Raw genomic sequence first — 22924 nt, forward strand, 5'->3', positions numbered from 1 at the left:
GATGAAGTCACTTTGAAGAAAAAATCAAAAAAGGGGGTGATTACACAATTTAGTTAGATCCCTAATGCTTTCTAAGAGATTGTTGACTTTTGTTGTTTTAACAATTCAAAAACACTGTAAATTAGACAACTAAAAACGAAATAGTAATCAAATGAGTACATGAAAATGCATTTTGTTACTACTTACGTCTACGAGAACACAAATTTGTGAAAATTGAGAATCATGGAAAGCCATACCAAGGATCTCAATGCAATAACATTTAAGCCACCAGACAGCATTTGTTTATATACAACAAAATTTCGATGAGATGCGATGGATTGTCACCTACGGACAATGCTGACATTGCTTGGTGCGCGAACAAGACGACCATTTTGGAGCAGGGTGCTTGGAAAGGTGGCTTGACGGTTAGTAAAGTGAGATTTTAATCGGGGTATGTTGGGGTGAGCGCTTCTACATTGGTGGCATCGCAACTCCATAGACAACAGACTATCTTCATCTTTTAGCTTTGCTTTTCCATCACTACTGACTTCCTCTACCACATCCAGAGAGACTCGAAAGAAAGCAGTATTGAAGGAGTTCCAATGTTTCTTATTCTTCAAGTGTGTTGAATCAAAATCCTGGCTGATCACATGCAGATCCAGCTGTCGCATTGAGGGATCCTGCAAGAGATGATGTCCCGAAACACAATTTATTATTTACATCTGGTCTGATGTATTAATGTTTACTCACGAGTCCTTTAGCAAAAAGGATTTCGAAAGGCAACGTTGGGTAAAACGAATATAATAGCATGCTCTAAGAAAAGTAGCATGCGTACCGAGTGATATCCAAGATGAAAGACCAAAGATGAATCATCATGCAAGAATTTCTCAACCCACTTCAAACCAACTTCATGCATCGTCCTTAACAATGGAAGGTGTTCTTTATGAACATCTGACAGTCGATCAAGACCTTCACATCGCGCCACCACCACCAAAACATGCCTTTTTGCCTGAGAAATTCTGAATGTTTTTTTTTCGTCAGACAGAAAGTAGAAGAGGATGATAAACAATATATGGAAAATAGGTATCATTTACCTTTGGATAAAGATCATTCAGCACAACGACCTCATCTGATAACTCTAGTACTGCATCCTTGTGCTTCACTGGGTGCATGGCAGTGTTGTAGAGAGCCTGAGCCCATGACCCCCAGGATTTAGTCCTGCTTCCACCGGACTTGTTGCTCAGGTCTGGTTTACCAGTATTAGAATCTTCAGTATCATCCTGATATGCTTTACTTCTTTTGCTCCTCTTGTATTTATGAGGATCCTCTCTCTTAGTCTTTTGATCGCTGTTTGTAAAATGATTTCTATAGGCACCGTCAGAATGTTCTTGTGACTCTGGCAGTTTTGCCTGTAGGTTCTCAATGCTTCCCTTGGGTGACTTTGCTTGGGTCCTCACAATTGTTGCAAAACCTTCGAAAAGTGAAGTGTAAGCCTCCCGGAGAACTTTGCAGCCTTTACTATAGTCATTGTTCAGACAATTTGGTCAGTGTGGGTTCATGTTGGGTCCAACAACATGTATGACATGGGTTACCCCTTCCCTACTAAGCAAGGGAGAAGTTGAAGGGAGAGGCAGAATCGTTTAGAGAAACATCACTGCCAACAGAGCCTACAAATAGCTCTTCACCTTCCTTTGACTCCTTACCAGAATTTTCAGACAATGAACCTGTTCCCTTCGAAGAGGTATCCTTTTCTTCCGTAATTCGAGAAGCATTAGAATCTGGTACACTCTTCAAAGTGGATTCAGTATTAGCAGGACCATCTGTTTTCTTTAAGAACCTCATTATACCTAGTTGTACTTTCGTACCGGTGTTCTTCTTGCCAAAATAACCACTGGGAAGTGTATCCAACGGACCAAGTCCACTATATGCATCAACGGCAGATTGAACATCACTCTCACTCTGGCAACAAGTGATTCTAGCAAACCCTTCCCTCTGTTTAGGCAGTTCTTTCTTCTGCAGCATTCTATTCACAAGCGCAGCCGCTCTCCCACCTTGCAAGTTTCCCTTCTCTTCACAGACCGTGACGTATAAAGCTTGGCAGGAAGATCAAGCACCACAGCATGAACATCACCTGGGTACTACCACCAAGCTTCACAAAACCATCCCTTTGTTCTTTCTCCAGATTACACGTATCTATAAAAACACTCTTCCCATCCTTCAATGCATTCATTGCACTCTCAATACACTGCGCTTTCGTTCCGGCTTTACCATTTTTTATAGTATCCTACAAAAACATAAAAAATGAGAACCTAACAGCATAAAAAAAAACAATAACCCATATGAACAGCAATCCGGAGTATCCAGAGTATCATATGAATTACTGAAAATACTAATCTTGAGCTCACTGAGCCATTTCATCGAACATATGGTGTGCACATAGATATACCTCGCAAACGCGAACCAGGGGGTGAGCGGAGGAGGACCGCATGAGATGATCACAGAAGGTGGACTTTCCGCTTCCGGGCCCACCCACCAATATTACTACGACGGGCTTTCCTTGCTTTTCCTCCCCTGTCAAAAGTGCATACAGGTTTTTTTAATGGAAGGTGACGACGACCCAGAATTATTAAACGTGGCGTTTTGGAGAAAAGGGTGTACCTTTGGCTGTTTCGTCGATATCCATGTCCATGTTTTGGGAGACTCTGTGTGGCACGTTTGAATTAAGGGCTGAAAACCAACGGTTTCTTCTTCCACTGGGCTAGCAAACAGTTACGACTCTCACGAGCAAAATCCCAGTTACGACTCACGAGCACTCTCCATGTTTGGATTGAGGGCCTTTCCAAGGATATTATTAGACCGGGTTCAAGGCCATCCAAAATTAAGATGGGCGTAGACCCGTTTGATTCAGTTTGACATTGAGAATATAACCGAATCATATAATATTTAACGGATTGGTTTGATTGGATTTTGAACAATATAAATATTGAAATCCAACTACACTAAATCATAATTAATTGATTTGATTCGGTTTGGTTTAGTCGGTTTAAGCTTACTCAATACAAAAATAAAAAAAACTTTTAACATTTCAAGAGTTTTAATCTTCTAAACATCTAAACATTTCACGCATTCTAATTCAATTAAAAGACTACATTTTTTGGAACACAAAAAGTTCTTCACATCGAATAGAAATAAGTTTCAATTAAATAAAATCTCATACAAGCAAACAATTTTTTAATTATAACCTACATAAGTATATAATACATGTAAATCTCCTAAACGTTGATAGTCATTGTAACTCATAATGTGTATTGTAAGATCTCTTAATAACCTATAATAAGTTGACATGTGCAGTGGCGGATCCAGGATTTCAAGATCAGGGGGTCCCAAGATAAAAGTTCAAAAAAAAAAAATATTAGACTAGTTTGGTTGCATAGCACTATTTTTTTATTGAATTTGGTTTATTGAATAATCGAAATTAATCAACCACATCAAGTAGCCAAGTGGTCAGGGCGCGAATTTCGGCTCTTAAAATACAAAAATAGGGAGGTTCCGGGTTCGAGGCTCCAAGCTAGTGAGTCTGCTTGACTGTGGCCATGAGAAAGCTGAAATGCCGTTGTGAGTCTTCTAGGCCCCTAGAAAGGATGGATAACCGTGGCTTACCACTGGTTGTCCCACTTTAAAAAAAATAAAATAAAATAATAATAATAATAATAATAATAATAATAATAATAATAATAATAATCAAGATTAATCTCAAAGGTAATAAAACCAACAAATTCTCTTCAGCAAAATAACACGATATTAATGACTTTACAAAGATGAAATTTGTTAATGTAACATATATATTACAATTGGGAGTTGAGACTAGAGTTTAGGATTAAAAAACTTAAATGAATTTGGAAGAAATAAAATTAGACAGCTAGAGGTGGTGGAACAGCAAATGGTGCTGGGGGATGGGATAACTTAAGTTCAAAATTGGGAGGTTACGATGATTTGGAGGATTAAAACAAAAATTAGAAACCTCTTCTTCTTCTTTGTAAGCATTGTTGCATGCACATCCATAGAGGCAACAAGCCTCTCCGCTGCACCTGCCCAAATTGTTGAAGGGTCCCGAAGGTCGATCACAAGTGTTTCTTCGGACTTCCGGAGGGTCCCGAGACCTCCCGGGTCCCTATATGGATCCGTCCATGGACATGTGTAATTAATAATTACAAAAATACATGGTCTATTTGGTTTGATTTTAGTCGATTTCAATAATATCAAAATTGAACCAAAAATAAATCAGTTTGGTTCGGCTTTTAAATCGTTCGACTTTTTTCTTGTTCAAAACCAAACCAACTAATATGCTTTGGGTTGGTCAATTTTTTCGTTCGATTGGTTGATGCCCACCCCTATCCAAAATAAATAGAAAAAGAAGAAAATAATTTACATAAAAATATACAACGTTATGAACACATACTAAATACAAATAATCTAGAAAGCCATGTAGATGGTGTCTTAGAAAAATCGGATAATGTAACGAGTCGACCAACTGTGTGAGGTTGGATGGGGTGTATTAGACAACTCAGATAAAGCATTAGAATTCTGTAAGGGAAGTGTTATTGACACTCTAAAAATCTCATTCTATACTCCTCACAAGTGTATTTTTATTTCTAAATATAGAAAGTTTGGAGTGTAGAATGAGAAATTTAGAGTGTCAATAACAATTCCCTTCTTTAAGTGTTAATGAATTCCCTCAAAATCCCAAGAACGAATGTGAGATTTGTGAAGCTTAAAATATATTATGAATTGTGTCAATTTCCTCGGATTGGAAAAATTTCACAATTCATTTTAATTATTTACAAATCTCACATATCTTCTTGAAATTTTGAAGCTTTTCACTAAAACATTTACGCGAAAATATTTAAAAATCAAACTCAACCGAATTATTAAAAGCAATCTCACAATTCCACAATGTCATGAATAAATCCAATTACATCAATTAGTATCTCTCATGTGACAAATTTCCACTTGCATTGTATTAACTTAGGTTATTGTAAATTTGTAATATGAAAATCCCTCGTTTCTACAATTGATATAATCTCCTCTCTTTATCTCTCTCGCCATTACTCTCAGATCCCTCACATTCACTCCCTTCCTCTTCCTCCTCTTCTCAGCCACAGAGGGTTGAACCCACCGCCTCCAGAAGCTACTCCAAACCCCCAAATTTTATCCCAAACCCAATCCAAAGAAGCCGTAAAATCCCAAATCGGTTTCACGGAATCGGGGTGGCCCGCTGGTCAAACAGCAGTTTGTGAAGAAATCTGGGGTGGCCCGTTATTATATGTACCAACACAACGACTGCCATTGAGAAGAAGATGCCTCGTGCAGAGCGGTATGGGATATCTGTGCAGCTCACAGAAGAAGAAGATCGCAACTCTCGGGCTGAGAGGTAACTGGGATTTGTTCTTCTGGGTCAGTATTTAGGGTTAGGTTTTTTTTTTTTTCCTTTCTGCTAAGAAGAGTAAAATGGACAAGGAATGCATATCCACTACCGATCTATGATACATGAATGAGATCAAAATCCCCCAATCAGGGCACTTATGAACAGTGTTAATATTAGTTCATGATAATTATAATAGTTTATAATTTTATTAATTGGGTTGCAAATTATTTAGTGAATGGAAGGATACTCGGAGATTTGAGCTATTGGGTTTTTGTTTTGTTTAAAAGACTCGGATTGAACTTCTGAAATTAGTTGGGTGAAGAATTTGACAAAAATGTGTTTTTTTCTCTCTCTTAGTTTTCAAACTTTGGATTTGATTGAGGATCATCTTAAGGGAGGCAGGGATGAATTACTATTTTATAATTGATGATCTATAAATAATAAATTGAGTTCCCTAATTTTTCTGTTATACGTGAGGAAAGCACCGAGCCTGCAGCAGCATGCACCAGCTCAACTGAAGGTCGAAGGTTGCGTTCTCATGGAAAAAAGCAAAACTGAAGGACTCTAAGCTTCCAGAATGTCAAATTTGTAAAACTTTCGGTTGTTCTGGCAAGTTTTGTTGTAGTGTGTGTTTGTGTGTCCATCATCATGTCGTTGGAATCATATGTTTCAATTTGGATTTGGAATGGTTTTTCTGATGTTTTTATTTTTTGTATATAAGTCAGTGCAGGTTTGCATTGGATATAGGATAGTCATGGATCAGTTCGAAGCTCGGCTAATGATAGTTTCAGATCTTGATCTTACAATGGTAGGTTCTGTAACTGGTTTGTCATCATAGGTTCTGTATCTGAATAACATAAATTAGGGTTTTTTGGTTAGTGTCCTATTAGTGAAGTAAGGATGATTCTTTTTGTTATCATGGATATTTAAGCTCTGCTTAATTGAAGTGAAATTTCCAGTTTTTAGGCCTGATTTCAAGTCTTGAACTTTGAATTTGTCTATATGTAGCTCAGCTGAAGCTATCTACATCGTAGTTTAAAGTATTTGTGTTGGTAATTATGTGTTTAAGTTGCACAAATTGAGTTGCCCCAATGTCTTTTGTGTGCAGTTTGGTGTAGAAAAGTGGGTTTTGATGTTTTGGCAGGCATTGGAAAAAAAAAAAAAGAAATTGGTTTTTGCCCAATGCATAGTTAATCTTAAAACATGGTTTATTAAATTGGGTTCATGATATATGGGTGGTAGCACATTAGCGACGTCGACTCCTGCAAGGAAGAGGCTGATGAGAGACTTCAAGAGGCTGCAACAGGACCTGCCTGCAGGGATTAGCGGGGCGCCCCAGGATAACAATATAATGCTGTGGAATGCTGTTATAATGCTGTGGAATGTTGTTTTCTCTTCTATTATGCAACATTAATATTTCGTTTTTTTCGTTAGGAGACGCAATAAGTTGGAAAAATGCTTATATTTCTTATTTTTGGAAGTCTTTATCTCATTGTTTCTTGAGTAGTCTTCTGGAAGTAAGAAAAGATGGGCATTTGTAAGTCCTATCAATTTCAATTTTTATTTTTCTTGTTTTTATTTTAGTTTCTTATTACTAGTTTTATTTTGGGTGTATTTTTTATGATGGTTGTCAAACGATGTTGTTTTCACAGGTTTGATCATGTATATAAGCATCTGATAGTAATTACATGCAGAGTGCTGCACAAGTGAAAAGAAGTAGAATGGTATTTTCAGGTAATTGTCAAGATTTTTGTTGATCCCCTTTTGTCGTGATGCCAATTTACTGTTCTTATCATGTAAATTGGTTGACTAAAATGTTAGTGTAATAACAGTAGTGAACTTCCTACAACTCACAGACTTTTCCTTCATTGGGTATGCAAAAAGATTGTTGATGCTGCTGGTTCTTTTCTGTAATCGATTTTTAGGAGTTGCCTATTGCATTCTTAAGCATAACGTCTGACCGCCCTAATGACATATTCTATTGCTTTCTACAGCTGCCAGTGCCTAAACCTCCAACAAAATGGAAACTTTTGCCAAAACAAAAGGTAAATCATTACTGCAGGAGCCAAACAGTACCTTTCCTCTGTTTTTTTTTTACTTTCTTCTTCCCCCCTTCAAGGCTTTGTTTTGGTTCTCATATGTGGCCATTTGGTCATTGAGAGATGTAGTTGGATATAAGATCTTGAGAAATTGGAACATCTTTAGGAAAATGACAGAATTTGGGATTGGACCTGTCAAGTTGTTATAAGAAAAGTCATAGGTATCAACGGACATGATTGCTATCCGTTTGACTTTTGTTACAATAATTTCCCTTGGGCATAATGGTTGCACTGAATTCGTTCGTTTTGTGATGATTCAATTTTGGGTGTGAAAAAATGCTCACTGTTTGAAATTTGAAATTCTGTTGACTTTCCATTCAGGTTGAACAAAAATATCTCCAGGATCCCCATTTTTTTAATGGCGCTGTTAAGGTAAATTTTCTTTATCCTTGCAGATTAATTTTCAATGGATTACGTCTTCTGAGTAGTATACAGGCCGGACATTGTATCTTTGAGAAAGTTTATGGTGTATAGTTTCTGCATAAGTTTATTTTGGGAGTGGTATATAACCGTATATGGAGCTTCTTGGTGCATGCACTGGAAATTTTATGATTTAGGATTTTTTTGATTTCCTTCATGTAGTTGTTTTATGTATGGTGGATGAATTGAATTTGGAAGGAAAGCAACTCAATGGTTGTCTTTTTCTTTTTTATTTCTTGCAAGAATGCTACTAGAAGAATGGCAGATTGTATCATATGACTGTCATTGAAGATTTATCTTGAATCTGGACAGGTTTTTGTCAATTGTTATTTACGAAGGTTTTGACTGTTCGTGCTGGCACCAAAATAAAGTTTGTAGAAGGTTGCTGACTGATGATAAAAGGTAGCTTGCAATTTTTATTTTAATGAATCTTATTAAATGCATTTGAGTACCACAGAAATTTACTCAATTATTTTAGCAATTAGGAGAATCACTCTCTTCACTAAAACTGTTATTCATTTACATTAACAACTTTTATTTTTCCAAATTGTAACAGAGAAGCATGTATATCATGAAAAATAAGAGACGGAAGTTCTGAAGTGATGACCAAGAAAGTTTAGAAGTGTAATATGGTTGTAAACAGGAATGTAAACCGGGGATGAAAAATGTTAATATAATTCTGATTCTGGATGACTCATTTGCGAATTTTATCTGAATTTGAATAATTTTTTATCTGGGTGTACGGTTACATCTGTGATTTGTTGTTTATGTGGTTAAAAAAAAAAAAAGGATGGCTTTATACTTTTTCATGAGACTTAATTTTGAGTTTTGAATTTGAGTTTTCATTCAAGAAGAAAGGCCACTTGAGTTTTGAGTTCCCATATATTTTCATAGTTTCATTTATACGTCTGTTGGAGGATTGGAGGGGATTGAGAGGCAGATGAGTGAGATTTCTGATGGTTACACAGAAATAAATTGTCTCTCACATCTTGAACCAGATTACTCTGGGTTTGGCAGGTATGAATGATTCCAGCCTTTTTTTAGAGGAACTATGCCTTCCATATCAATCAGAATGTTCTGTTATTAGAAGCAATTACATAGAATTAGGCCAACTAAAATGGCTGGACGGAAAAAATGGTCCTAATTTTTCACTCTCTAATGATATTGGCAAGTAACGTTGATTGTTCTAAACACTGGCGGTGCTTCTGTTTTCCATAATGTAAGCCCAAGATTATGCGATGGTGCTCAATTTGGATTTGTTGCATAGCTAGAAAGATGATCTTGCAGTAATTGTTGAAGACAGATATATGCCAAGGTATTGATTCTTTCGAATCCCAGTTTAAAAAACAGTCAGATTTATATATATTTTGCATCATTATAATTAGTCTACTTGGGTTAGCTTAAGATTACAGAGAACAGCCTACTACACGGGGGAATCAATCTTTCTTTTAGCATGCATATCCATATATAGCAAGCAAAGTTTCACTTTGTTAGTTCTTAGGCACTAGACCGTCTTTCCTTTAGATTATAATTAGCTGCTCATGAATTCTTGGCATTTTATTTTCTTCTTCTTATTGGGGTGTTTTACAGCACCGTAGATTTTTTCAAGGAGCTTCCTCAATTTGTTGTCAAGGCTGGTTCAATTTTAAGTAATATTTGTGGTGTAGATTGGGAAAACAAACTTGAGGTATTAATTTTTCAGAGATAGTTTATGCTTGAAATTAGCCATGTTTTTATGTCTTCCAACATTCTGTCTTCTTGGAGTTACTCAGTCCTGTACTCATGATTTGAGTTCTTGATTTTTCACGCAAAAGAGTTGTAGGAAAATGTTGTGTATTTGAGCCTGTTAAGTGAGACCACACATATTTCATCTAATTACGATACTCCTAATAACCTAATCATCTACCGTCAAAACATTGGATACTAATTTTAATTTTGGCTTTTAAATTTGGGTTCTGATTTTTAGTATTTATATTTTTGTCCAAATGTGATGGTATGAAAGGGTTTGATGATTTCTGATTGTATAAAAAAGTTGTGTGGTTCAAAAGATGATAGCATTTTGTGAATTAGGAAGCAGTTGCTAAGTGAGGATTCTCCGTTTCCCTTTGGATAATTAAGTGAAAATGCATTGATTTGGTTTTAATTTTCCTGATTTCTTCAACATGTGTATTAAACTAAAGTGAAATGCTTATTTCGGTGTATGTATATTAAACTCAACTAAATGGAAATGTTCATTACATTGCATGTGGTGTATACTTTGTGTTTTACGGACCTATGCTTTCTGTGCTAATTTTTTATTGTTGTTGGTGTAAATGTTTATATTAAGTACTAGCAAACATGGTGTTTTTGCTCTTGCAAGGGAATTGTCTTTTTTCCCCAGTACTTTTACAAGGATTTAGAATGGGAGCAAGTGTGTTGCAAATTGTTCTGTTCAATAGAAATATAGACATGCTTGATGGAACCGATCACATATTTGGACCTTATTCTTGGAAGATGATTGCATTATTAAATAAACTGCATATAATTTGGGTTGGGTTAGATCTATATGTTGGTTTAGAATGTAGACAGTTTTGATTACAGTGCTTGGAGAAATTGACACTATTCAACTTTCCTTAGGATAAGTTCATACCCCTTCAGGCAAGTACTTAATTTAATTAAACTAATTAGGGGAGTATGAAGTCGAGTTCGTTTTTCTGTTTCTTTAGTTCTTGCCATGATACTCTAATATTTTACTTAGGAAGAAAGAATGAGGCGGTTAAAGTGCAAAATGAAAGTTTACTTTTATGCTGCTAGGCTGGATCACCAGGTGAAATTTTCATTTCAAGATGTATATGTATGTTTGCGACTTTTTTAATGCTTAGGACAGAAATTTGAGTTTTAGCATTACAACTAAATGTCCATAGACACATGATGCGAATTGGGCTCACACGAATGTCAAAGTTAAAATGGCATGAATTAAGGTTCACTTATACAGTTGAATGTTCTCTTTGGGCACACACAATTTTTCTTAAACTTGGTTTGGTTTTCTACTTTTGTTTAGAGATGAAGTGAGAGTCACAGTTCGACTGATTCTTAAACGATGAAGAGCCAGATCATTGAGGTCTCTCTTCGTCAAGTTAAATTTTCTTGCTTATTCTTTTAAGGTTGAAGTGGAAGCTATTGGCCATGTTCATCATAAGCTATATCTTTCATTGCTTTTTGATTAAGCCCACTGATTCACCTGAAATTCCGAAAATCATAGGCAGCGCTTCAACTTCCTCAGATTCTCCTCCTGTTCAAGTAAATTTACGATTCCTCAATCTTTCTGTTTTTGGATTAGGGAGTTTTTACTTCCTTATTTGTGCTCATTTGTAATCTCTTGGTAGATCTTTGCCTTTATTTTTACTTCCTCTCTTGATTTTTTCCTGGCTGTGTTTTTCTATGAAATGTTCATGGTAAATAAGTTTCACTCCTGAAAGCTTATTAGTATTCGCTTTGCGGCAATATATTTTGTATCTAAAATTTGTTCTTTATGCTTAAAAATTCAAGGATGTACTTGATTTAATGCGTTTTCTCTGTTTGCTATCTGGGTTTTATGTGATTGTCTATTTTTGGCTATGGAGTTGTGTAGTTTAAGTTTGGAGTATCAAAAAGGCAATGTTTTAATCTTTCTTAATAGTTCCCATTTGCATTTGTGGACAGGCACAGTTGAGGGAGGTGACATTGCTGGAAGAGAATGCTGTATATGAAAGGGCAATATCGTGTGAAAATAAAATACAGGAGAAAATTCAAGAAGCAGATTTGCTGAAGAGTAAGTTAATGGTGAGAGTTGAGTATATCGTATTTTTGTTAATAGAGAACAACACTCTTTCTGAAAATTTATGATTTTTGTTATCAGGCGATGGAAGAGAATGAAAAGAATTTGAGATAATACTTTAGTCTAAAGAAGGATCTCAAATTGCACTGTTTAAATGAATAGTGTTGGGGTCCGAATTTCATTTTATTTACGACCATGCCATTGCTTTAATGAATGGGCTTTGTGGGTTTGGGCTCCGGGTGGGGTTTGTTTTGGTTGGCTAGAATTGCTTTTGGCGGATGAGGATGGGTTTGGGCACTGAATCACCCACAGAGATCAAGGGTGACCTGCAGATTGGAGAGAGAGAGGAGGGCTGCGAATTTTGACTCGAGGAGAGATGGATGTGTGTCGGTCGGAGCGTCATTGGGGGGAGGAGGACAGAGGGACTGACAGATTGGAGAGAGATGGGAGCTAGGGGTTTCGACTCAGTGAGAGTGAGATTTAGCTGGGTCCTCTGCCAGGACCTATGGGATTTCCTCCGATTGAGAGGGGTTAGCCGGTCAGGAAGGGGTTACTGAGGGAGGTATGGGAGAGTTTGTTGAGTTTGTTTTTTTGGTTTAATCCATTGTTTAGTACCAATTCAGCTTTATTTTTCAGTTTATTGTTTTTAATTCATTGTTTACTGTTTGGTTTGCCATCTGCTTTCTTCAAATTGCCATAGATATTCTTTTCCCTTCATTAAAGTTGTCATAGATTTTTTTAGATTGTTTAATTCATCAGCAGTTTATTGTTTTGCCTGGTGGAAAAGTCCAGTCTTGGTGTGTCCTCTGACTCAAATTTAAAAATGGTTTCTTGACTGTTTAGTTTGTTGAACAACATCCTTTCCTACTTTCTAAAGCTCATTTTCTTTATTTTAACTCAGACTGACTCACTCCACACTCTCTCTGTCTCTGTGATTCTGGATTCCATTCTGTCATTGTTGCTTCTGAAGAAACCTAATTGCAGGTTCCTTTTCTATTTCCAAGCTTCTGTTATGTTTTGTGCTGCTGTATTTTCTGTGGTTAATGAGGCTCGATTGAAAGATGCATCAATTTGATTGAAATATGCATCAACTTGATTGATTATGCTGCTGTATTCTCTCTCTCTCTCTCTGCATTCTCTCTTTTTCTCTCTTTTTCTCTTTTTAATGAGGCCTTATGCTGCTATACCAAAATGATGAAATATTCATTTTTAATGATAGTTTTATAATTGGGTATGTTTTAATTCGGAGTTTTAATTTGATCAGTGTGATTTTTTGTAATTAGGATTTAGGACCTTGGTAACTTGGTTGATTAGGAATTTGTGTGTTTTCCTCCTGATCAGTATTCAAATTAATTCATATAAGTCCCTTTCTTAAGAGGGATCTATTTTGATAAGAAACAAGACCTTACAACTGTTACATTCTTTGTTTTCTTGAATTTCTTTGGTTTTTGATGGGTGATTGAGTGGTGTTTGATTGAGAAATTTGCTGATTAGGGTTAGGTTGGGGTCTATTTGGTTGCCTGGAAAATTTGGGAAAGAAAATGGGGTCATGGGATTAGGATTTAGGACCTTCGTAACTTGATTGATTAGGAATTTGTGTACATCTCCTAATTAGTATTCAAATTTAGAGCATATAAGTCCCTCTCTTAAGAGGGATCTATTTTGATAAGAAACAAGACCTTACAACTGTTGCATTCTTCGTTTTCTTGATTGTAAAGTCTCTGTACCATGTCACTTATATTAATAGGATGCTTAGGTAATTGTAGGAGAAGTTATGCATGCATTCTTTTGGCAATCCTTTCCCAGAACCTGTAGTGATACTGATATGAGTCTAACTCTGCCTTGGTCATAGCTCAACATGGAAACGTTATGGAATATCTTCTTTATAAGCATTTCTAGGCTCTAGCCTCCTCTTTTTGAGCAGACTTATCTAATATATAACAAAGCATGTTCTACTAGAGCTCAAATCAAACAAAGAGAGGGAAAATAAAAGTACACCATAAATAAATAAATAAAACTTAATTTATTAAGATGCATGGAGGAAAGGTTTTAGTCACTTAAAATTGGGTTAAATTAATGATGTTTTATAGTGATACTAATTTGATGCTTGCTTGCCCTGCTATCAACTCAGTGTTTAAGGATTATGCATGTTTCCCACTTCCCAGGTCTAATCCGATCGCATGTATGTAACAATAATTAAATTTGGGGACCGGACAATTAACTAATCATACTTTACTTATTGTGTGTAATTAGCTCCATAAGTGTGGTTACAAGTTGAGCCTTTTTTTTTTTTTTTTTTCGTTGAAGCTTTCCAGGGCTTCTTTATATTCTTTTTCCTGTTTGTTGACAAATAAGATCGTGTTTATTTTTCTTCTAATTTTCAAGTATATATACATAAAATATCAGTGGAGTCGATGCATGCTCGAATGAAAACCTCACAAGGAGTCACTCACATAGAGTCTGAAAATCTAATAAACTCTATTCTGATTCTGTTTGAGTGATGAATGAGGAGTGTGAGTACAAATTCTAAGTTATGGGGAAGCACAAATTCTTTTCTACTATTTTTTCAGATGTTCTCTAACTTAATAGGCATTAATAATCTGTTTAACTACATGATTCCCCATTTACCTAATTTTCCACTGCTATTATTTATAATTGGGGTGGAGATTTTCAAAATTAGATTTAGACCTACTATAATTAACAACTCATGCAAAATTTATTTAATTAAGTACCAATTTTTTTATCCTTTATGTCTTAGTAGGACAACCAATGTAATTTACACATCACATATAGAGAAGTAGAAAGGAGAATGCCAGCAGGTAGGTTGGAGAGCAGAGTCATTTTCTGTATAAGTTTTCCGTCACTAAATATAGGTTGGAGAGCATGATCATTTTCTGTTTGCACATCACAATGTTTGTTTTGGGTATTTCTCACGCCATTGAGGCACAAATGTTCTTCTTGCATTAGTTAATTTTCTTTATATCAAAATTGAATAAATTTAATTTTCCTTTGTATCCAAATGTATTAAAGTAATTGTGATTGAAGTTTGTTTATGTCTGCTTTACAATATTTATTTTTTGGTTACTAGATATCTTACTCCGTTTACAAGTGCTTTTTAGTTAACTGAAAGAACGCTTTTCATTCTTTGGTTTTCAGGACTTCTTTACTGTTTACAAGTAAACCCCACTATACCAAAGTACAAGACTAGCAAAGATTTGAGGTAATTTTTGCTCTAACTTCTTTGGATTTTATATTCTGGGTTAATTATCAACCGGTTTCTGTTACTAGATTTAGAATTGTAATTTGGTACCACTGCTGCCACCTGAGCATTCACATCCTAATGGCACAAAATGGTAATTTTAAATTCTAGGTTATGGGTAAGCATTAGTATTTGGAGGCACAAATTCTTTTCAGCCACTGAACCAAGTTCAAAATATTTTTTTTCGCGTAGCTTAAATTGATCTAAAATATCTGGGTTCTCTATATCTCATTGTTTCTTGGGTAGTTTTCTAGAAATGAGGTTGAAAGGTTGCACCACTTCTTTACTCCATACATACGCACATCCATAATCTTTAGACTAAATAAAGCAAAGAAACATCACGATATTGCTAATGGATTTGCTATGTTTTGGAATTTCAGGAATTTCAATTGTTGGAGGGAGAAGTTGGTTCCTTGGCATTTTCAGGCATATAATTATATACCCTGTTTTTATTCAAGACCTCTTTTAAATGTATGATTGGTTTGTGTGAAATGAACGAAAAAGAGAGTTAGAATACCCTGTTTTGGATTTTGAAAAAGAGATTTAGAAATGTATGAGGATGTCCTTTTTATATACCCTGTTTTGGATCACTATGTGTGTTATTTGAAAAGGAGAGACATGAATGATCGGTGTGTTATTTGTTCATGGAGACATCCTTATTTGGATTTTCTCGCAAGCCTATTTTATACACCCTGTTTTTATTCAAAGGCTGCTGCCGTTTGAATATGATTCGTTAAAACGTGCTATCATCAACAGTTTGCATGAAAAACATATTTCACTTTGTTTTCTTCACTCAAGGTGCTTTTCAACACTGTTTCTAGTCTATTTTCGTTACTGTTCTGTAAGTTAGTGCTAATGGATTTGCTATGTTTGCAATTTTCTGAAATTTGGATCGTTGGAGGGAGCACTTGGCCCTTTGGCTTTTGAGGTATATTTATTTATTGTGATTTTGTGACTCTGTTGTTACATCTTATTCATGTGCTTGGGGACTAGATTTGGCTATATAATTGTGGCATCCTTTTACTATGTATAGCTATGATAACGGTGGAATGGGTAATTGCTATCTCTTAATTGGGTATAATGTTAATGGTTTGCAGATGCTTAGCAGACTATCAATAAAATTGCTATCATTGAAATTGCTATCGATGAAATTGGGAAAGAAACTTGGGGAGATAATGTTAATAGTTTGCAGATGCTTAGGAGACTATCTGAAACTGGTTAAATCTTATATTTTGAGTTGCATAAAGTTAAGGAGGTTACGATATGTTTCCAAATTATTAAACAAACCAAGATAGCTCAACAAGTTAAGTCCGATATCAGGGTCAATTGTAGGTTGGCTTTAATTATTATATCTTTATAAGAAACATTAGCTTATATGTGCACTAAGTAAACTAAGGTCATCTGTAATAAGTTTCCCTATGTCTTCTATCTCTTTACAGTGTGTGTGTTATTTGTGTCTGATTGGTGTTTCCCCTATATTTCCCTATGTTTTCTATCTCCTTATATGTGCACCAATTAATTTGATCAGTGTGTGTGTATTAAGGAGCCATTCCCTTGACTTGTACTGATGAGAATTTTACTCCACGAGAGATTGAGCAAAAAGCTGCTGAATTGACTAATTGTTGTTGGGTGTTTTCTAACTTGGGGTCTTTATTTACTTAATGTGCAATCCAGTGTCTTATATGGTTAGAGAGAACATAGTGTTTGACAATATGATGTCTGATATGTGATCCAATCTGGTTTTGTAGATATGCTGAATAAGTAAAGACTGTTTGCTGATTTAGTTGCATATCGAGTATCTTGAGATTGTCGCTGATTTAGTTGCATATCGAGTATCTTGAGATTGTCTTTTATTAGTAGATGATTAATTGTAGATGTAATGCTTCTTAGTAGAAGGAAATTAAGGTGCATTAACAACAAAAAATCAAGATAATGCGTACATAAGTGGATTAGTTTTTTCGCTGTCAGTTGGTGTCCAACATGATGCAAGCATTTTTTGAGGTGTGTATAAAAACGAAGCTGCTTATTTTACTGATCCCGTTCACTCACCTATCCCTCTGTTCATTGAGGATTATGTTTAATTTATTCAGGTTAAATGTGTCTTATTTATGCAGTTAAGACTTGTGCATTCAAGTCCTGCAGCAAAGTGCGGGCATATTTTTGAACGTAAACTGCTTGAAAGATAGAATCTATCTCCTACTGTAGTCCTGCTAAACCATGGAAACAACTTACGTACCTAACACGGTATTCCCCGGCCCTACGCCAATCTCAGTTCGCACCTACTCCATCAGAAAGATGGGGGAAAGACTTCAAAGGAAGCAAGTCAAGCCAACAAAATATCTCCCGTGGAAGATTTCTCCACGACATTAAAGGCAGATCATTGTCTAATTCATTTCTGCAATGTTTTAATATTTACTGGTTACAGTTAAAAGAAAAAGACCAAGACTTCAGAGTCTGCAAGTCAAAAGGACTCCAAAGGGACAAAAATAATTTAAGGCCATCACACCAATCCTTCAGTTCATCACACACTTACCAATCCTTCAGTTCATCACACACTTTCCTTACTCGGCTAGCAAAAATGAAAACTTTGCAATCTTTTGTCCTCCTATTCTTCTTCACTATCTGTCATAATGTCACAAATGGAGTCTACAGCCAGTGTCTCAAAGACCAGCAACTGTCATTGCTCCATTTGAAGAAAAACCTCACTTTTGTTGATCATGGTTTTCCGGTTTCTTCCATGTTTGTATCGTGGGATTCAAGTACAGATTGTTGTTCTTGGATCGGTGTTACTTGCAGTAGCAACGGGCGTGTTGTTGGTCTTGACATTAGCAGCCAACAAATCTCTGGTGGCATTGACAACTCCAGCAGTCTCTTCGATCTTCAGCATCTTCAAAGCCTCAACTTGGCCTATAATTGGTTTATCGAAGGCTCTCGCTTTCCATCTGCAATTAGAAAGCTGACAAACTTGAGGTATCTAGATTTATCAAATAATAATTATTTCTGGAAAATTCCCTTTGAGATTTCACGCTTGACAAGGTTGGAGGTCCTTGATATTTCTCAAAGTTACTATAATGGGGACCGCAAGCCACTTGAAAGCCCGAAGTTCAGCATGCTCTTGCAGAACCTCTCAAACCTTATGGTGTTGAACTTGGACAGAAACAATCTCTCTGCCCCGGTTCCAGGATTCTTTGCCAATTTTTCAAAGTTGACTACCTTGAGCCTACGTGATTGTGGGTTACGTGGAACATTTCCGAAGCAGATCTTTCAGGTACCTACCCTACAAACTGTTGACCTTTCCTCTAATATGGAACTTCTTGTTTCCTTGCCAGAATTTCCCAAGAATGGATCTCTTCGATCCTTGATTTTAAGCTGGACAAGCTTTTCAGGGTTATTGCACGACTCTATTGGCAACCTCAACATGTTGTCCACACTAGAACTTTCTGGATGCAATTTCACTGGATCGATCCCAAAGTCAATCGTAAACCTAACGAAATTGGTTGATTTGGACCTGTCATCAAACATGTTTAATGGTCCAATTAGTTCTATTCACTGGGAGAACCTTATTAATTTGGAAAGTCTCGAATTGCACAACAATCAACTGGTGGGGAGCATTCCGTCGTCTCTGTTTTCTCTTCCCTTGTTACCGGAATTACATCTTTCCCATAATAATTTCACTGGGCGAGTCCCTGAAATTTTTAACGTCTCTTCTAGTTTTCTTACTTCCATTGATTTGAGTTTCAATCATTTGGAAGGACCAGTTCCCGTCTCTATCTTTAATTTTCAAGGGCTTGAAACCCTCACTCTTTCTTCAAACAATTTCAGTGCCTTTCCTTTTAATTGTCCTCAGCTGCCAAATCTGACGAAGATTGATCTTTCACACAATAGCTTGAGAACATTCCCAGTTTTCTTGAGAAATCAAACCTATTTAACAAATCTGGACCTTTCGGAAAACCAAATTCAAGGCCAGCTACCCAATTGGATATGGAAGCTCGATTCTCTTGATTACCTAAATGTTTCTTACAATGCCTTGGAAAGTCTCGAAGGTCCTTTCATCAACCCCACATCTCCTTTGTCTAGGCTTGACCTTCATTCAAACCAGCTTAAGGGGCCAATTTTAATTGTCCCACCAAATGCCGAATATCTGGATTACTCAAACAATCATTTCAGTTCTAGTATTCCAGTATCAATATGCTATGCTAGTTGTCTTCTCGCTCTTGATTTGTCCAGTAATTCTCTGAGTGGTGAGATTCCCCAGTGCTTGGCTGCAATGAGCAGACTCTTGATACTTAATGTTAGGAAAAACAACATTACTGGAATGATTTCTAATCTTGAATTTCCTAAAAATTGTGAGTCATTAGCAGTTCTAGACCTCAGCCAAAATCAGATTGAAGGTCAATTGCCAAAGTCTCTAGCCAGGTGCAGAAGGTTAAAAATTTTAAACCTTGGAGAGAATCAGATAACAGACACCTTCCCATGCTTGTTGAAGAACATCTCCACCTTGATCGTTCTTGCTTTGCGGTCCAACAATTTCTATGGAGGCATTGGATGTCCAGTAGTGAAGACCAATGCCAGCTGGCCGGCTCTTCAAATCGTAGACTTAGCTTACAACAATTTCAATGGTGAAGTACCAGGATTCTCTCTGACAACATGGCAAGCAATGAAGGGTAACAGAGATATTAGTGATTCTAACTATATAGAGGTATCTTCTCGTGGGCATGGACATCCATTCGTTTCTACAAAAGCGGCTCTAATTCCTGATAAACCTGCGTACCGTGGTCATGCAACGTTTACATTTTCTTATGAGCCTGCTATAACGATTACAACCAAAGGTTTAAAGAGGGATATGGCAAAGATTATAACTGTCTTGACCTTGATTGACTTCTCATGCAACAATTTCAGTGGGTCAATTCCCAAGGAAATGGGAGCTCTGAAATCTTTGTATTTTCTCAACTTGTCAAGTAATGCTTTCACAGGTGAAATCCCATCGTCATTTGGTAACATGCGACAACTCGAGTCCTTGGACCTGTCACAGAACAAGCTGAGTGGGCAAATACCACAACAGCTAGCAAAGCTTAATTTCCTTGCATTCCTAAATCTCTCCAATAATCAACTTGTCGGCAAGATCCCAGCTGGTACACAGATTTCAACATTTCCAAGAGACTCATTTACAGGGAACAAAAGATTATGGGGGCCTCCGCTGACGGTGGATAATAAAACAGGACTGTCACCACCACCAACATTAAATGGAAGCCATCCAAATTCTACAAATGAGATTGATTGGGATCTTATTAGCGTTGAAATTGGATTTGTATTTGGCTTTGCAGTTGCTATTGGGTCACTTGTGTTCTTCAAGAGATGGAGTAAATGGTATTACAGGTCTATGTATAAAATCCTTGTGAGAATATTCCCTCAACTTGAAGAAAGAATTGGTCCTCATCGAAGACTTGTTCACATAAATCAGAGGTGGAGACGTTGAAATGTTTATGAGGAGCAAGCAGCTGGACTCCATGTTGTGCGTAGGGTAAGATCCAACAAATCACATTTTGATTTATAACTTGTGTTGTAATTAGGTTTGGAAGTTATTTTGTATCTTTCTGCATTATGATTAATAAATTTTCCTTGTACTGTCGAGGTTTCTTAAAAATTGAAAAGAACAAGCCTACTAACCAATGCCTTATGCGCGCATTTCAAATTCCATTTTAACACTTTTCTAGGATGGACACTCAAACACATGAGCAAGGAAAAAGGGTTATCATGTTGCTTGAATTTGTGATGCATTATATCTTATATCTGTTGGTTTTGTTTTGTACAGGTTTTGCACCCTCGTTTCTACCCTGTCTAGTTTGCTTTCTTTGGATATCGAAATCAGTTGAGATCAAGAGTCAACAAGGAAATGGATACACATACGAAATCAGTATTGAATCAAACAATTTTAATTATTTATGCTTCTTTTGTTTGTTCTCCCTTGTTTTGGCTTTGGTTTGTAAGAAAATTAGCTCTTTTCTGTTGTGTGTTTGTACGGAGTCTTTGATTTTAAATGTTTACTCTGTTTTTCATGCACTGGTCAAGTTCTGTTTATATATTATCGCTCAATTTGCTTTGATTGAGAAAGATATGGAAAGACAGCTTCTCCACAGTTTCCTTCAGCTTGTGTAAAAACTAAAAATTTATGCCAGATGATGACTGTTAAATTAGTTCACCTTGGTGATTGTTCGTCACACTTGAATTAATTAGACTTTGCTTTTGCTTCCTTTAAATTGATGACCGTTTCTGGTTTCTAGCCACAAATTAACCGATCGGCACCTGTGCCAACATCGAAATGAATGCGTGTACATATATAAATGTCTTCAAATTACATGCTATTGTATGAGAGGATGTTGAGTTTCGGAGATAAAACGGTCTATGCTCAACCCCAAAACTACATTGAATATTTCTATCACTTAAAAATTAAAAGAATTTGAGGGGTCTGCTATCCAGGTCGATCCTGCAATAACTCTTTAAATTCATGCCGGTTTAAACCTTGGAAACAATCACACTAAAGATTCCTTTCCTTGTTTGTTGAAGAATATATCCATTTTGAGTGTCCTGGTTTTGTGATCCAACAAATTTTATCGACGCATTGCATTACAACAACTTGACAAGGCCAACATTTAAAATCAAACTCATAGAATTTTCAGATGATGACGACACATTTGGTTTTCTTTTGAGGATGGTATAACAATTACCATAAAAGGTTCAAGGACAGATATGGTTAAGATTCTAACTATCTTGGCCTTGGTTGATTTCTCATGCAACAATTTCAGTGGACCAATACCCAAGGAAATGGGAGAGTTTAAGTCACTATATTTCCTTAACTTATCTAGTGTTTCTTTCATAGGCAAAATCTCATTGTCATTTGCCAACATGCAACTCAAGTCGTTAGACCTCTCACAGAACAAACTGAGTAGGCAAATTCCACCGCAGTTGGCAAAGCTTACTTTCCTAGAATTCTTGAATCTCTCAAACAATCAACTTGTCAAGTACTCAGATTTCAACATTTCTGAAAGCCTTGTTTACAGGTAACAAAGGACTATGGGGGGCCCCTTTGTCTGTCGATAAGAAAGCAGGATTGTCACCACTCACCACCACTCACCACCACCACAATCAAATGGAAGCCACTCGAATTCCGGACGTGAGATTGGTAGGGATCTTATCGGTGTTGAAATTGGATTTACATTTAGCTTAGGAGTTGTGATTATTTATCTTTCCGGCAATAAGTGAGTTGAAGCTACGTGCAAAACTAATCTACATTCTAGCTTAGTTTGGCTTAAAGTTGTGTTCTGCTTTGAAATTCTTTTTGTTGGGACTAAGCAAGTGCATGATGCAATGCAAATATCACTAAAATGAAAATCCATCAATTTCAGCAGAAGCTTCATTGTAGTTTTTTCTTCAAATATGAAAAAACTAATGCCATGCATGTTATGTCCGCTATACAATTACCTCTTCCAGCCTTGGAAAATCAACATGCACAGACATTTATTGGGTACCCGAAGAGCACGGGGGTAGTGTGAATGTGACTGTCATCTACGTACATCTTCCACTTGGCTGTGCTGATGTTTGTAGGGGCGAAATTTCTCGCTCTCTTCCCCGCTCCTTTTTTTTCTTTGAGCATCTTAATTATTCCGGCAGATGTAGAAAGACTTCAAAGTCAAGTAACGCCCAAGTCTTCTGGAGCTGTACGTTGCTGTCTGCAATTTTCAGTCTCAATCAAAATTAGAGACAGATTAATGAAGAAACTAGAGAAATAGAGACAATAAAGATTGTAATCAACAGCTGTGGGGCACAATCGTGCCTTATACCTGCGAGGATGTGGAGGTAAAAGAGTCTCATATCGGTGAAATGAGAAACCTCGCACAATCGTACCTTATGTCTGCAATTTTCAGTCTCAATCAAAATTAGTAAGGTCT

General features: G+C 36.5%; 1 protein-coding gene and 1 pseudogene across 50 annotated transcripts; one reads left to right on the forward strand and one right to left on the reverse strand.

Moving 5' to 3' along the window:
- Window positions 1-156: 156 nt before the first annotated feature.
- Window positions 157-2874, reverse strand: LOC103959507 (annotated as a pseudogene).
- A 2056-nt stretch (window positions 2875-4930) lies between these two features.
- On the forward strand, window positions 4931-21106 carry LOC103959510 (receptor-like protein 7). 50 transcript variants are annotated; one of them, XM_048575143.1, is made up of 13 exons: window positions 4931-5410; window positions 6126-6212; window positions 7057-7138; window positions 7399-7449; window positions 7825-7875; window positions 8236-8325; window positions 8480-9238; window positions 9514-11202; window positions 11605-11724; window positions 12621-12703; window positions 14876-14939; window positions 15359-20499; window positions 20791-21106. In XM_048575143.1, exon 12 carries the CDS (start codon window positions 17557-17559, stop codon window positions 20452-20454), a length of 2898 nt encoding a protein of 965 aa, XP_048431100.1. In that variant the 5' UTR covers window positions 4931-5410; window positions 6126-6212; window positions 7057-7138; window positions 7399-7449; window positions 7825-7875; window positions 8236-8325; window positions 8480-9238; window positions 9514-11202; window positions 11605-11724; window positions 12621-12703; window positions 14876-14939; window positions 15359-17556; the 3' UTR covers window positions 20455-20499; window positions 20791-21106. The 50 variants fall into 50 exon arrangements, 47 of the variants coding, with proteins under 47 accessions (XP_048431100.1, XP_048431103.1, XP_048431106.1 ...); XM_048575146.1 differs by having other exon boundaries at window positions 6130-6212; XM_048575149.1 differs by having other exon boundaries at window positions 6135-6212.
- Window positions 21107-22924: the final 1818 nt, after the last annotated feature.

The sequence above is a fragment of a genome, unplaced genomic scaffold (genome assembly GCF_019419815.1).
Source record: "Pyrus x bretschneideri cultivar Hongxiangsu unplaced genomic scaffold, Pyrus_bretschneideri_v1 Contig11, whole genome shotgun sequence".
Classification (NCBI taxonomy): domain Eukaryota; kingdom Viridiplantae; phylum Streptophyta; class Magnoliopsida; order Rosales; family Rosaceae; genus Pyrus; species Pyrus x bretschneideri.